Source organism: Anser cygnoides, chromosome Z (genome assembly GCF_040182565.1).
Source record: "Anser cygnoides isolate HZ-2024a breed goose chromosome Z, Taihu_goose_T2T_genome, whole genome shotgun sequence".
Lineage (NCBI taxonomy): Eukaryota > Metazoa > Chordata > Aves > Anseriformes > Anatidae > Anser > Anser cygnoides.
The window spans coordinates 35806462-35821674 of record NC_089912.1 but is presented as its reverse complement, the minus strand read 5'-3'; the positions used below and the strand labels follow the sequence as shown (position 1 = coordinate 35821674).

Genomic DNA, 15213 nt, shown 5'->3' with positions numbered 1-15213 from the left:
TAGGGACACTATGAAATGAGAGATATCTTATTGCCATTAAATTGACAAATGCAATATTTTTTTCAAGACGTATGCTTCAATTCACCTTGCAGGCATACTTCATTACAAACTTCAGCTAGATTTTTTGAGTAACAAACATAGTCAAATTTAAAGACAAAAGTAAAGGAAAATTTTACTTTTTTTACATCAGTCTTGAACAGATGCACTAAAAGAAGGGAACAGGAAAATTTAGCAATAGTGTACAACTTTCCAGCTCAGGAATTAGTTGTTTACTATTGTAGTATACCTCACTCTCACCACACATTCATTAATAAATCTCCTGATGATCTAATAGCATTAGATTCTAGTGGTATTGATTCTTTCTCTCTTCTAGTGGGGAATGTCTTCTTTAGCTGTACTTTTATTTCCTTAGAAAATATCTACCAATAAAAAAGTCACTTTTAGTCTGTGTTTCACCCAGTAATACAAAGTAGATCATTGTATTTTTAGTGATTGCCCTAGGAGCCCAAATGTCAAAACAAATTACACAAAACTTTCCAAAGGTCAGTTCAGAGAATTAAAGCATGCACAGAATTTTTTTTTTCCCACTCTGAAGTATTCTGTGAATATGAGTTTCCCTTTGCAAAACTATGAATGTGATTTCAAGGCTCCGCTATCAGGACATCAGAAATGGTGTGGCCAGCAGGACTAGCAAAGTCATTACTCCCTTGTACACTGCACTGATGAGACCACACTTCACATACTGAAGAATACTATTTCAATTTTGGGGCCCTCACCAGAAGAGGATACTGAGTTGCTGGAACACATTTAGAAACGTGCAATGAAAATGGCGAAAGGACTAGAAAACAAGACATAATGAGGAGCAGCTAGGAAACTCCTACTGGGGCTGTTTCCTCTGTAGAAAAGGGGGCTGAAAGAAGACCTCATTGCCCTCTACAACTACCTCAGCAAAGGCTGTAAGAAGGAGGGTGTACACTCCACATGTTAATGACAAGACAAAGCACAATTTGTAGTACTGAATGTAAATTGAACAACACTGTGCCTGCTGACTCATTTTTCATTCTCTACCTTACTCAATCAAATTTTCTTCCTTCAAAGAAACCTGTTTCCAGGTGGGACACACTGTTATCCAACATACCTGCCCTTATACCCCTTCCCACAGCACCTGAGTCAACAGCAGGGAAATGTGTTCACTCTGTTTGCTGATATCGGCAGTGTGAACTTCCTTGTTTTCTCCTTTTAAATTACTATTGTTCTAATGCAGAAGAGTTTTAATAAAATAAATCCTTAAGCATCTTTGCTAAAGTCACTTCAGAGCTTAATCCTATCCAAAGAAAACCTTGGCCAAACTGGTTCTAGTAAAGAGATTGGCTCGCTTCAGCTTAACAAAGTTAAGTCTGAAAGCTGATATACACAATCTTACATGTTTGAGGTAGCTCCAAGGAAACAGGAAATGTTACTGATGCCAAAGGATAACACCAGCTCACTACCAAATGGAGATAAAACAGGATTGATACTTAAGAAGATTTTGAAGCAATGGTTTATTGAACTGTGAAACAGACTTTGAATACAAGTAGAGGTGAACTCCAGCTTTAATAGAGAGCTTACCAAGTTCATGCAAAGGATTGTATATCAAATAATTAATGTCATAACATCTGACAGGTTGTGACAGTTGGAAACAGAACAATGATCAAGAAGACTGATTTCTAACCTATATTTGTAAACCATTTCAGGATTCCGGACACCCTTACAGAAAAGCATGAAAGAGATGCTACATTTCCACTCCTATCTTTCCAAAAGCTTCATGACCTGTTATATGTAAGTAACTCCTTACTTCAAATTAGAAACAAATTTTGTTGAAACCCCCTAGTGAAAATACGTCCACAGATTAGTAGGATCCAAGGCCTTTGTCTAAAGAAGAAATAGGGAGCTACACTGAACTGTACTTCTCATATTTTTAGAGCACTGTAACTAGAGAGTTTGAGCAATGTCAGCCAGCAAGAATAAGTTATTAATTTGCTGAATACCTTTACTAGCCATTTTAGAGCAGGATCCATTTTATAGCTACTGATAGCTAGTAACCATTGGTACTGGCTGCTGTACTTTAACTACGATCAAAAGAGAGCAGACGTTTAGAGGTGGGCAGGCACGAGGATTACTCACTTATTTAGGAGCCCAGAAAAAGCTAAAAGCATCACACAATGCATGACCTTGTGCTTGTACTTAAGAGGAAAAAAAGGACTTCCTTTCCTAATAAGTGGTCTTTCCAGTCAACAAGTTACTAAAACAAACTTGATGCAGAACAGGTTTCAGAAGAATTCCACTGCAAGAAGTTTTCAAGAGCTGTTGCAGATGTGAGTGAGAGGCAGAAAGATCAAACAAGACAGAACCCATAAGGAAAGCTAACCTAAAAGTCTGGATGTTACCACAAAGACTTGACAAATGTTCATTTCAAAATCTATGAAATAAGAAGCATCAGAGAACTGTGGCCTCCAACTGTAGAAACACACCATTTATTTCAAATTTAGTATTAAAGAAAAAAAAGAAGCAGTTAGTAGAATTGTTATGGTTTTAATATATGCTTATTATAAGGGCTTTAGAGTATTTGAACCTTGAGAACACTGTCTACATAGTAACTTCACAGAAGTTTAGAACTTGTGTTAGCCAGACCTTTTTCATGCTGCCAGTATATATACCACTTTTAAGCTGATGAAACTTAATGAGAGATAGTAACTTGGCAAATTATTTCACTAGCTTGAAAAATAATGATGGATTGCACAACATACTTAGAATCCTTCCACTTAAATGTGTGAACATGTTTCCCTTCCAGTTCAAACATGAGAAATAGTTACTACTGTTCAAATACAATCTAACTAGATATCAAATTCATTTATTTTATATATCTATATATATATATTTTTTTTTTCCTTGAGAAGGACTATTAGATTTCTCTTTAGTCAGAAGAAAAACAAAAAGTAGCCTCACAGAGCAAAGAGTTTAGATATGCCAGCTCTTGGAAAGTACTCACACAAATTAACAAATAGAATGACTATTTAATGATGGTATAAGTGTCTTTATTTGCAAAACTCCTTTAACTTACTGATGGTTTTGGAAGGATTTACAGAATCACAGAATCATCTAGGTTGGAAGAGACCTCCAAGATCACCGAGTCCAACCTCTGACATAACACTAACAAGTCCTCTGCTAAACCATATCACTAAGCTCTACATCTAAACATCTTTTAAAGACCTCCAGGGATGGTGACACAACCACTTCCCTGGGCAGCCTATTCCAATGCCTAACAACCCTTTCAGTAAAGAAGTTCTTCCTAACATCCAACCTAACCCTCCCCTGGCGCAACTTTAGCCCATTCCCCCTCGTCCTGTCACCAGGCACGTGGGAGAATAGACCAACCCCCACCTTGCTACAGCCTCCTTCAAGGTACCTGTAGAGTGTGATAAGGTCGCCCCTGAGCCTTCTCTTTTCCAGGCTGAGCAATCCCAGCTCCCTCAGCCGCCCCTCGTAAGACTTGTTCTCCAGACCCCTCACCAGCTTGGTCGCCCTTTCTCTGGACTCGCTCGAGCACCGACTTTGTTTAGCAATGAAGTACATTAATCTATCATTGTTGCTCTAAGACACTGAACTGGATAAAATTAATAACACAAAATGCCGTGCTCAACTGTACGGAGAACAGTTTCTAAAGGACAGAAAAGAGGAACAATTAATATCTGAGTCTGCAAACACAGCAAAAGTTAGAAAGTGTTAAAGAGAAGGGGGATGTCTTTGGGGAAATCACGTTGGCCTACAACAAAGAAAAAAATCCTATTTAAAAAGCTGGGCCTTCCAAATGTTCTGATTTTCTTCGTAGTCTTTAACTTTCCTCTGTTCACAGCCACTGGTGATTACTGGGACCTCAGCTGTGCCCTCTTCAATACAATTATATTTCCTTTGCTGAGGCATGCATGGATAAGGATGTAGGACATATGAGCCTAACTCTACATTAGTTAAATATACTCCTGAAAATTTTCAGGAGGAAAAAAAAAAATCCATCATCTTCTTTGCACTCTCCTAATCATTTTGTTAAATTAAAAGAAGATATTACTCTTTATGCTTAATACAATATAGGTACTCTCCAGCAGTTATTTATTTTTATGTATTATTCAAAATAAAAGCTGTTTATGATCATAATTTACTGTTTAAAAACATTTATTAACATGTTTTACTGGTAAGGTAATCTACTATGAAAGATTTAACATGTATTATTGAATCACAATAGGATAACCTGCAAGATGAATTTTAGTTTATACAGGACTATGAATGCTTGTTTCATATTCATTTTGACACATTGAGCACAAACAGTTGAAGACAGAAAGTCAATTGGGCTTGCTATGCAACAGGTTATATGCTTGATCCATTCTGTCTATATTATTCTATATTACATTTTGAATTAATTCCAACAAATTTTAGGCATTTAATTTAACCTAAATATTTTGGATTTTCTTAACCAATGGGTAGCTCTAGGAACATACCACAGAAAAAACCAGACCAAGAGTTAATTCGATTAATCTGAGTCAGCTGTACGTGGTTTTTATAACAGGTTCAGCACACTTAGTATTTGATACCCTGTAGACAGAACATCACACTGCTGACTGCCAAGGGAAAAGAAGTATGCTCAAGTTAGGGCTTACACAGTTTCAGGGAAGAATGTCATTTTAACAAAACTTGCTTTGTTGTCTGGAATAGCTTTCTAACTGGAACAAAGGCATTTTTCCTAACCAAACCACTTAAAAATTATAAAATATGGTCCATATGGTCTAAATATAAGCAAATCCCACAAGTCAAAGCAGTGTTAAAACATGACCTACAAAACCGTAGACTTCTCATACACTTATATTCCAAGAAACAAAGTTTTGAAAGTTCTAAAAGGGCATTTAACAGTAATAATGGTTTTCTGACATTAGTTAGTGAAACTTTAACAATATTTCTTTACCAAATGACTTTGATTCACTTGATATCTGAATCTTTTCTCTTAATACTTTAATTTTTTACAATTTACTTTATTTTTTTACAATTTTTTTTTTTTACAATTCAATTTTTTTTTTTTTTTTCAGTCTACAGACCACCAAATACTTGAGGAACCTCACATAAGATGAAGGGCAGAGAAACAGGCTCGGTATAGTACAATACAGTACTTCCCTCTTAACATAACCACAGTAAGAACAACAAACGTACAAGTAACTTACAGATAGCCATCATCTTGGTTCTACTTACCACTGGTTGGCTGCAAAGGTAACGGCAAAGTTCTCCAATGTACTGGATGACAGTGACATTGTACTTTTTGCAGTCATTCCAGAACTGACTAGCTGAGAACTTCTTTCTTAAGACACAGGTTGCCCCTTTATGGAAACAGTAAAATAGGAAACGAAGCATTTCTCTATGTGGCGGCTTAGCTAGCTGTATTGGTATTTAGCAGTCTTTTTAAGTTCACCAAAATACATTTAATTCTATACCAGAGTACGATACTTAGTCTGTACACACACTAACGTGCTATACACACTGTCAAAATATGCATCCCTAAGTTCCTTTTTACCCAAATAAAAAAGTAAGGACAACTTTTACACAAGTAAGTGTAATAATTCTTCTCCAATACCACAAAGACAGTAAAAAAAGAAAGTAAAAGAGATCCTTTGCTATTACAACACTCTTCCACATCCCCCAAAATTCAGAAACATAAAGCTATTCAGAAAAGAATATTCGTCAATTTGCAGTTTCCCTAATGCCAGAGAGCCTAAATGTGTTTTAATACATTTTTATAATAATTAATACTCTCTTAAAAATACAATTAAATGAAATGAGTCCTACCTAATTCAATGCATCCACCAATGCCAAGGAGAGATGCTGCACTGTGATAAAGAGGCAGAGTGATATAAATGATGTCTTCTGCAGTAGCACCAAAAGCCCACAGTCCAGCAGCTCCTTTAAGAACCTGCATGTGACTGATGACTGCAGCCTTTGGAAGACCTGTAATGAAAACAAAAAATTTGCATAAAGTCCCCCTTCATGAGAAGCCTTTTTTTTTTCCCCGCCATAGTCTCTATAATTGTAACATAATCAATACCAAATATAGACAATTTTTTTCAGACAACTATTTAGTTAAATAGACAACTGGATATTTAATACAGTATTGTATGTTTGTTTCTGTACACATAGACATGCAAGAGCCAATTTGTAATCTCATGCGTTAGTTATTTATTCTGATGTAAATCTGTTCAAATAGGAAGAAACATGAAGAAACTCCACAGCTAACACACTATCAAATTACACAGAAACAAAAAAGGGTTAAAAACATTCATTATCCATATGTACTTCTTTTAACATATAGCAACATCATTCAAGCAGGACCCAAAGTGACTGCAACATAGCTAAGAGCTAAGTACAGGATTTGTACCAGGCAGACCAAGCAGTGGATGCTTATCTAAAAACATGTTCATCTAAGTCTATCTAGTCTTTTAGAACACTATGAAGACTATGTAGAATTTAACACAATCCAGCAAAAGATGTTAAGAGTTCATTCAAGTTATATTCTTTTTATGAGATTCTTCAGGTTCAGCACAGAATTTCTGTTCAGGAACACGAAGACCCACACAGAAGTTCATTGGGCTTCTACTCTGGTACTTACTATTTTGAGTGTGTATTTTAATGTGATCTTGTTTGATATGTGCTCTTAAATTCATTCAAAAGCTTCAGATTTAGTCCTGTTGATGAACAGTAAGAACTATTAAAATTTCAAAAAGTATAATGGAGCAGGAAGTTTTGTCGCCTATTCTAATAAAGCTACTGTTACTCTGACGATTAACTGAAGCTGTTAACTGGAAGTGTAATCTCTGGAGATTCTAGCTACACTTCAAACCAATTCCAAAACTCACGCTGAAGAGAAACACTGAAGAAAAAATGCATTAAGCCTATGTTGTCAATGAACAACTTATAGCAAAAAGGAATTCCACTGGAACTGGTTGCTCAGAGCGGCTCTGGTGTCTCCCTCCTTGGAGATCTTCAAAAGCTGCTTGGACATGGTCCTGGACAACCTGCTCTGGGTGTCCCTGCTTGAGCAGGGGAGAGCAGGAAGTTCGAACCTCCAAAGATCTCTTCCAACCTCAGCTATTCTATGATTTTGTGATGCTGGAGAGTCTTCAGTTTTTTTCTTCTGCCCTATATTTTCCTTAGGGGGTTTCAACACAAAGAGCTGACTACAGACCATGCAAGGTAATACTTTCTTTCAAATAAGTTTATCCACCATTAATTTTATACTAAACACTATGCTCTTGCATTGTCAAAAATGTGAAAATGCTGAATTACTTTAGACTAGAACTAGTCATCCCACACTTCTCAAGCTGAGTGAATCTTATTCTTCTAATTACATAGTATAAAAAAAAAAGAGGTGTAAACAAATGCAATATATATAAGCATTCAGTTATATTAGTAGTATTTCAAACACTCCTGACATCTGGACAATATTATTAGCTTTATATATATGTGTGTGTGTGTGTGTATATATATATATTATTCTAGACTATAACTTTTAGTTTCTAAATTTTCCCCAAGAATTAGAAGCAAATAATTTTAATAATTATTTATATTGAGGAAAAAAGCCATAACATGAATCTTCATTTTAATCCTTCCTGTGGCTAAAAGAGTAGTGTTCAGCTGAACAAGAAAGCCAATCTGCTTATCTTAACAACATCATGCTGCTTTTCATGTCACATTTTTTTTTTTTTTTTTTTTTTTTTTTTTTTTTAAGTCTTAGCTCCTTAGCTGCTAGAGGACTGGTACCATCTGCTTCTAAACTTAAAGGCTAGTAACTTAATACTATTTTCTGTCACTACAGTGACCTGCATAGAACTTAATTCAATGAAGAAAAAGTAAATGTCAATTCGCTAGTTTTAAGATTGTTTTTTAAAGTTCTGGTTAAAATGTTAGCTATGTTAGCTGTACTGTGGCATGTGATTACAAAACAGCACTTATTACTGTTGTAAACCCATAGAATAAGCAAAACATTTTATAAACACCTCAACAGTTAAGTAGTAAGAGGTGGTAAAGCTCATCTCATAGTATTTGTACAACCTGACAAATAAGAAAAAAAAAAAAAAGCACATAAAATATTGAATATAAACAGTCAACTATAAGAAGTGTGCTTATCTCCTACCAAAATGATATGAAATATGATATTCAATTATGAAAAGATTAACAAACAGACTAGAGTGTCAGAAAATCACCTTTCTAGATGAATGCTTTAGGAAAATATTGCCTCTTTAGCTGACCAGTACCTGTTGTTCCTGAAGTAAATATATATAAAACAGATGACTTGAGGTTATTGGCAGAACGTCGATTAACCGGAACAGGGTCTTCAGAAACAGCCTCCATTTTGTCTAAAAGTGTATGCACACTTGGAAAAGTGGAGTCTTTGGTCATTATCCAAACACTAATGTCCTTTTGCAGATTAGGAAGAATTTCTTCTAATGTCCCAAGCAAATCTTAAAAATTAACACAAAATAATGTTACTTACATTATATCTTCACAAAACTAAACACAAGTAAGGCATGTTTCTTCCAAAAATTTTAATTTCTATAATAGAAAGAGGAATTGGATTTACCTCTATGAATGTAAATAAATAATACAGTAAATAATACAAATTAATTAATTAATTAATTTTTATTATTAAAATTAATATATATATAAATTATATATAATATAAAAATATAAAAATAATATAAATAATAATAAATAAATAATATAAAATATATAATTATATATAATATAAATTAATTAAATTAATTAATTAAATTAATTAATATAAATTAATTAATTAATTAATTAATACAAATAATACAGTAAAATAATGATGAGCTGGAATGGATATTCATTGAAAACTGGATATAAGGTGGTAAAAGTACTGCTGACTCTCTGACTCCACAAGGTATAATTGTCATCTTGTCCTCAAGGCAAAACACTGAGCCTTGATTACTAGTTCCTGATTCCCACTGCATTTTGGATAACCCTTTGTTATTGCTAAAATCAGAATGAATTCAAATTAAAGATGAAGAAATCTGTTAAAGATGCAGGGTAAATATATATATATATATATATATATATATATATAAATATAAGCAATACAATTCAGGTTTCCTTGGATGCCATCAACAGCAATTGTTCATCAAGCAGTGTTTTTTCATTAGCACAGAGGTGACTGACTTGAAAAAAAAAAATGTGTCATGTATACCAGTATATGATTCAGGTGTCCGTACACCTGTATCATGTGTATGGACACCTGAATTTCAGTGAATAGAAATATGAAACAGACCTGTGGCTTATTCATACACTTCTGAAAAATCATGTGTCTCTTTCTGTGATTGTTTCAGATATCAGCATTTTTATCTGAATGGGATTTTAGGAATATCAAACAATTTTATTTTCTTATAACCAAACATTCATTCACTAAAAGGAATTCATTCCATTAGCTTTTACCTGAATATAAATACAAACTCACTGTTATAAAAGAAGAAAAGTAGTGCAAATAAGATCTATTTTGTTCATTGAAGCAGAATAGAAACACAGAGAGAGACCTAGGTTAAACAAAAAGAAGAAAAAAAATACATAAATATAGGCCAGTTCCTAAGTAATAAATTTGGTATTTATCTTTTTAAGCATTTTTACAATCTGTCACTTTCACAGAATACTGGACAGGCATTAAAGTACTAATCCAGCAAAATTCTCAAGAATAGGAATAGTCATATTGCTTTCAATAGAATCATTCATATACTTAAAGAAACGTTTACACTTAAGTGCTTTGCTGGATCTCAGCCTAAGCAATTAATCTTGTAAATATCCCTGTGGGTATAAATGTATGTTATTATCTCATTTTTTATAAATGAATAAACAAACAAAGTTGAAATGACTCATCCAGAACCTCATAATGAGGCTCTGCAAGAGCCAGCATTTGAACTCCTAATGTCAACCCCAAGCTCATTTTGAAAATACTAAATATGGGCATTGTTAATAGAACTCACTTGCATATACTCTGCACCATATTAATGCAAGATTTTTAATCCTTCAAAAAAATTTTTGCTAGTGACTGACTGCTGTATATGTTTTAGTGAATGACATATTAATCTCTGTTACCATAACAGAGATATAGCCTACTGTCTCTGACTGTATGTATGTCTTACAAACCTGAAGCCAGAGGACAAGTTCTGTATATTTTGTGAATGTTTAGAAAACATTCTGATGGAGTGTGACACAAAAATTTTGGTGTCCTAACTTGCTTACCCTGCAGAATGATTTCAGGAAGAAATGACCTAAATAATTATGAAAATCTAAAAGATAGCCTCTTGTTTGAATCACCAGAGTATAGTCCCCTTTCACTTACTACGCATAGCAATAGAACAAATAAAGTCATGTTAAGGACAATAATGTCAACTGCAGGAAACCTGATGCACTGAAAATCCAGGTTCACTCATCAGTAATTCTGCTTTGCTGTCACATTGTACAATTAGGGCATGTTTTTCTAGTCATAAGTATTAAAATACAACAGTAATATTTCTCATAAAAAACAGCTGTTAATAAACCAAGCGTGACAGAATAACTACATACTAAGTAGCTTCCAATTGTGATTTTTGTCTTCCTCTTAAATGCCTTGTAAATATACTAGTAGTTTGTGTAGGTACAAGTTAGGCTGAGAATCTAGCAAGAGAAACGTGTGTTTGAAGTTGCTGGAGCTCAATATCTCTTCTCAAAAATAGTAAAAGTATATCACGTCCTCTGCCACTGTTTGTTGATGCATTGGCACTAACCACAGTGCCAGCAAAGATGTTAAGGATTGTTAAGGATTGTTAATTATTAATGCCAAGGATTTTGTGGTTTCTCCAACTTACAGCAATCCTACATGCCAGACTCAGATGACTGTCCTGTGTAGAGACCTTACTAAATAATCAGCATGATGTACAAATGTCAAGAAAAAATGTGCAATGAAAGTTATCAAGAAAAATTTTCCTGTGTAACTGAAGTGTAATTGTAAATGAAAGTTTACATGTTTTTGAATTACAAACTATCCTCTTGCAAAAGGCCTGAAAACAAACAAACAAAAAACCAACCAACCAACCAAACAAAAAAAACCCAATAATATCACCTTTTAAGTACTGCAGATACCAAAGAGGCCATTACTGAATTTCCTTATTTTCCAGAGCTAGATTCCTTACTCCTTGCATTGCCTTAAATTGTTTTGCCTTCCATGTTTTTTAAAGTGATAAAGATGAAGGTGTAATACTGGCCAGCTGTTGTTTTCTCTGCAGAAGGCATTTTTGTTCAGAACTGCACAACAGAAATATTTGTGAATTTCTTCATACTTCTTTAGTATTCAAAAATGCTAGGTAAGATGTGCACTCACTTCTCTAAGTGTTTGAGTAACATGAACTGCAAGTTTATCAAAAAGAAGATTTCTCTCTTCTATTTTATTTTTTCCTCTTTTCATTTGCTTCTTTGAAGGAAGGAAAATAGCAACTACTGATTTCAACTGTACAGGCATAATCAGTTAAGATTCAAGAACGACAAAAGGACATAACTCCCTTTTAGTAGATTGAAACATTTTTACAGTAAATAATTAAGATCAATCTTCAAATTAAGCATGCATACTGTTTACTGTTTCTCTAAACACACACTCATATAACCTAAGGCTTTTTTTTGTTGTATAAGGCCTTACTATTTTTTTTTTTCTAACTGCTGTTGAACACTTATTCTGTGAGTAAAATATACAATGGATTTTTCTTTTGTGCTAAGGAATCTAGTACTCGGAACAATATGTGAACAGTTTGTAATGATATGTTATCTTGAAAGAAGTTTCTAGCTAGATAGCAGAGAACAATAAGTCATTTCCCAAAGAAGAAAGAGTAATTTAAAACAGCTGTTTTCAAAGTGCCAGAAACTTAAAATTACTTCTGGAACAGGCATGAGCATGGAGTGCTTGCAGATAACTCTCAGTTGTACTAATATATTTCCAAAGAATAATTCTGATGATAGTCAACTAATGTTTTGTTCCGTGAACAAAAAACTTCTGTGCCAGATGTTGTGTAGAGCTCATTAGTCTTTACAAATAATCTTGTCCATGTGTCAGGAATAAATAGCCCTCTTGGAGGAACTATAGTTCAATTATTTTTAGAGGTACCTGGTATGTGTACTCAACCATATAGTAAAGCAATAATAGTAAATCAATTTAGCTATTTAAACTTGTGGTTTCTCTCGAGTACTTGTTGACTCTTTAAACTATGAAATTATACTCAGGTTTTCGTTTATTTGTTTTGGAGGACATGAATATTTATCTAACGTTTAGCAATGTAGTCAGAAGTTCTGTGTGCACTGTTTACATATTTTATATGTGATTATTCCCCATTTGCTATTTGGCTTCCACTGAAAAAAAAATCTATTATTTTGTCAAAATTAATATGCTTCTCCAAACATTTTTTCCTCTTGCTTTTATAGAAACTTATTGTTTAAAAGAAAGCTTTTGAATCTGTGTTACATTAAATTCACATGAATACACAAGTAAGTTACAACTTTTGAGAAAACAAGTAAAATAGGTTTTGTTTTTAACCTACTGTCCTAGGCTTCAAGTTGCACACAGGGTTTGTTATATTAATTTCTAGCATAGAAACAATGTGGCCTATTGGCAAACAGACGAGTCCTATACTGATGAATGGAATAAATCAGGTTATGAGATCTAGTTGGACTGAACAAAAAAGTTACTCAGAGAGCAAGCTGTATGAAATGGTTCTTACACAAATTTGATGTGCACCCTGGATGATATGCTCCATAAGCCATGGCAAGTCCAAACTGTTTCCCACACTGCCTGGCATCAGAAACATTAGTTACCTGTGCCTAATCCCTAAATGACTCCTTACACCCAGGGTCTATTCTCAGTAAGCAATAATAACAGAAATCTCATTTCAGTTGCGGATCAGCATCAGTGCTGGAATCTCAAACTGTCACCGAAGGCAGTAAAAGCAGTACAGCAGAAACCAGCTTGGGAATCACAGTGGGCACTGTTTTCTCATCAAACACTGTCTTAGAGACACAGACTGAAAGAAAACAAGTGATCAAACATACAGTGTCAAATGAAGTAGGTAAGAGTGTCTTCTGCAGGTCTACAATTTCCTTTATCTGGATGTTTAGGTTTCCCAAACTTAAGAAAAATGAAGGTTTTGACAAAATCTATTCCTTTTTTACCCAACGACTAACATCTGAGAGATGATGCTGCTATTTGTATGTACCACATGATCGTAATTCACAAATACCAAGAATATTTTCCTAAATCCCTTCCTCCAGGACGTACACACACATCTGTCTGAACTTTACACCTGTCAGCAATAAACCCTGGTTCTGAGCTCAAATGACAAAAAGTTCAGATTACACTCACCAGCAGTAGAAAGCACTGCTGATGCCTAAAGAGTACAGAACCCTGGCTATACCTTGCACAGCTGTGAGAATGGCAGAATCACAGAATGGATGAGGTTGGAAAGGAACAACTGTTAGAGGTCATCTTGGTCCAAAACAGTCACGGTTTTGCCTCAGCACAGTCACCAAAAGCAGGCTGCCCATGCGTATCCACACAACATGTACTCTGAATGTACTCTGAACAACTTTTGCTATCAGGACTGTTGTAAACCAATCTCCTGGAGCTTACTAATGCAATTCTTTCACAGCTGAATCCTTGAATCAGAAGTCATGATGGCAACCAGGGATGTCCTACTAAGATCTGAACTCTTCTGTTTGTAACACACTATAAACGCACTAACAAATTCCATTTGTACCTTTTTACTGAGTCACTAGATTATGAATGTATTACTTCTACACAGCTTTTGTCCTAAAGGTTAAAATGTAGTTCCTTGGTCAAGTAAGCCTCTAATGAATAGAAATAGTCCCTAGAAAGGCCACAGGGCCTTAAAAGGTAACACAGAACAGTATCTTACTCCTCTGTTTATCCCAACATTTTTTTAAAGGAATAAGGGCAGCAGAATATGGTAATAAATGTAGTACAGATAAGCACCTTATACGCAGGTCAGATTCCTACTAAACTAACACTAGCAGTTTTACAGAGAGAAGGCATACAGCTTCCTTTTTCTCCTTCACAAGTTCCTTATTTGCTTGCACGTTAGAAAACTGTTTTATTAAAAAGGCAGTTTCAAACTCCAACTTTTGAATCTCTTACAACAAACATTCCCCAGAATGGGAGTGGTGATAGAGAGTTTCTGGGGATGGAATACTGAGAGTGTTACACAAGAAATTAAAGTAAAAGCTAAAAATCCCAAAGCAGCTGAAATGCTCTGAAAGCACAGCAGACAAGTGAAAGTAGTTAAAGCAAAAACTCATTATTTACTACAAAGACAAGTGAAAATTCTAGGAAGGAAAACAGGGTGTAAATATTGGCAAACCAGAGAATCTCTCTTTCTTTTACAGCCAGTGTTTGAATGAGAAGGAAGGAACCAAGATACTAGATTATGCTAAATGAACTACAAGAACATTGTTACCGTATTAAAAATTCAGCCTTTTAGAGATAACCATTTCATACAAGAAACCAACAAAAGGAGAAATTCTGCAGCTTGTATAACATATCAGATGCTGAAGAATCAAAGTTTCAGTTGCAGAGAGGTGGTAGAATACCTAAGTCAAAACCACCAAATCCCAAAATTTAAGTATTACTAGAATACTCCAATCTGCAGTTAGAAAAAGCATTCAAAATATCAGAGAATTGTCAGAACTGAACAAGACCTGACTGCAAGTGCTGAAGGAAAGGCAATACTATACTAATTGAACTGTGTTACCAAATCACATCCTCTGAAAAATATGCAGACAAAAAAGACAGCTGAAGAGTACAAAGTCCATAAAATGGGATAGATTTTGCAAGCATGGAAGGTATGGAAGAAAATGCAAGCATAAGCAGTACCCAGCCTGTTTGGATAGGGGTATCACATTCATAAAAAACTAAAACGTTTTTGAAAAAAGTACACGATGCACTAAAAAAAGAATTCAAATGCAATTGATGCACACAGAGACACCAACATATCCTGAACAGAGAAGATTTAGCAATAAACTATTATCTGTGGGAACTGTTCCAGATATCAGCAGAAGGTGGAAGGTCCCCTTCAATACAAATTAAATCTGAAGTGG

General features: G+C 34.6%; 2 protein-coding genes across 3 annotated transcripts in view; both read right to left on the bottom strand.

Moving 5' to 3' along the window:
- The window catches only part of LOC106045260 (long-chain fatty acid transport protein 6-like), a 41198-nt gene that overhangs the window by 21977 nt on the left and 4008 nt on the right, over positions 1 to 15213 (bottom strand). The window contains exons 2-4 of the mRNA XM_013195648.3: positions 8325 to 8531; positions 5863 to 6021; positions 5272 to 5396 (exon numbers count right to left, since the gene is read on the bottom strand). Coding sequence (XP_013051102.3) covers positions 5272 to 5396; positions 5863 to 6021; positions 8325 to 8531 — 491 coding nt within the window. The remainder of the gene's footprint in view (positions 1 to 5271; positions 5397 to 5862; positions 6022 to 8324; positions 8532 to 15213) is intronic.
- LOC106045238 (long-chain fatty acid transport protein 6-like) overlaps positions 8401 to 15213 on the bottom strand; it is a 54940-nt gene continuing 48127 nt past the window's right edge. For both annotated transcript variants that reach the window (XR_010827622.1, XR_010827621.1), the window contains exon 16: positions 8401 to 8531. The gene's annotated coding sequence lies outside the window, so the exon portion shown is untranslated. The remainder of the gene's footprint in view (positions 8532 to 15213) is intronic.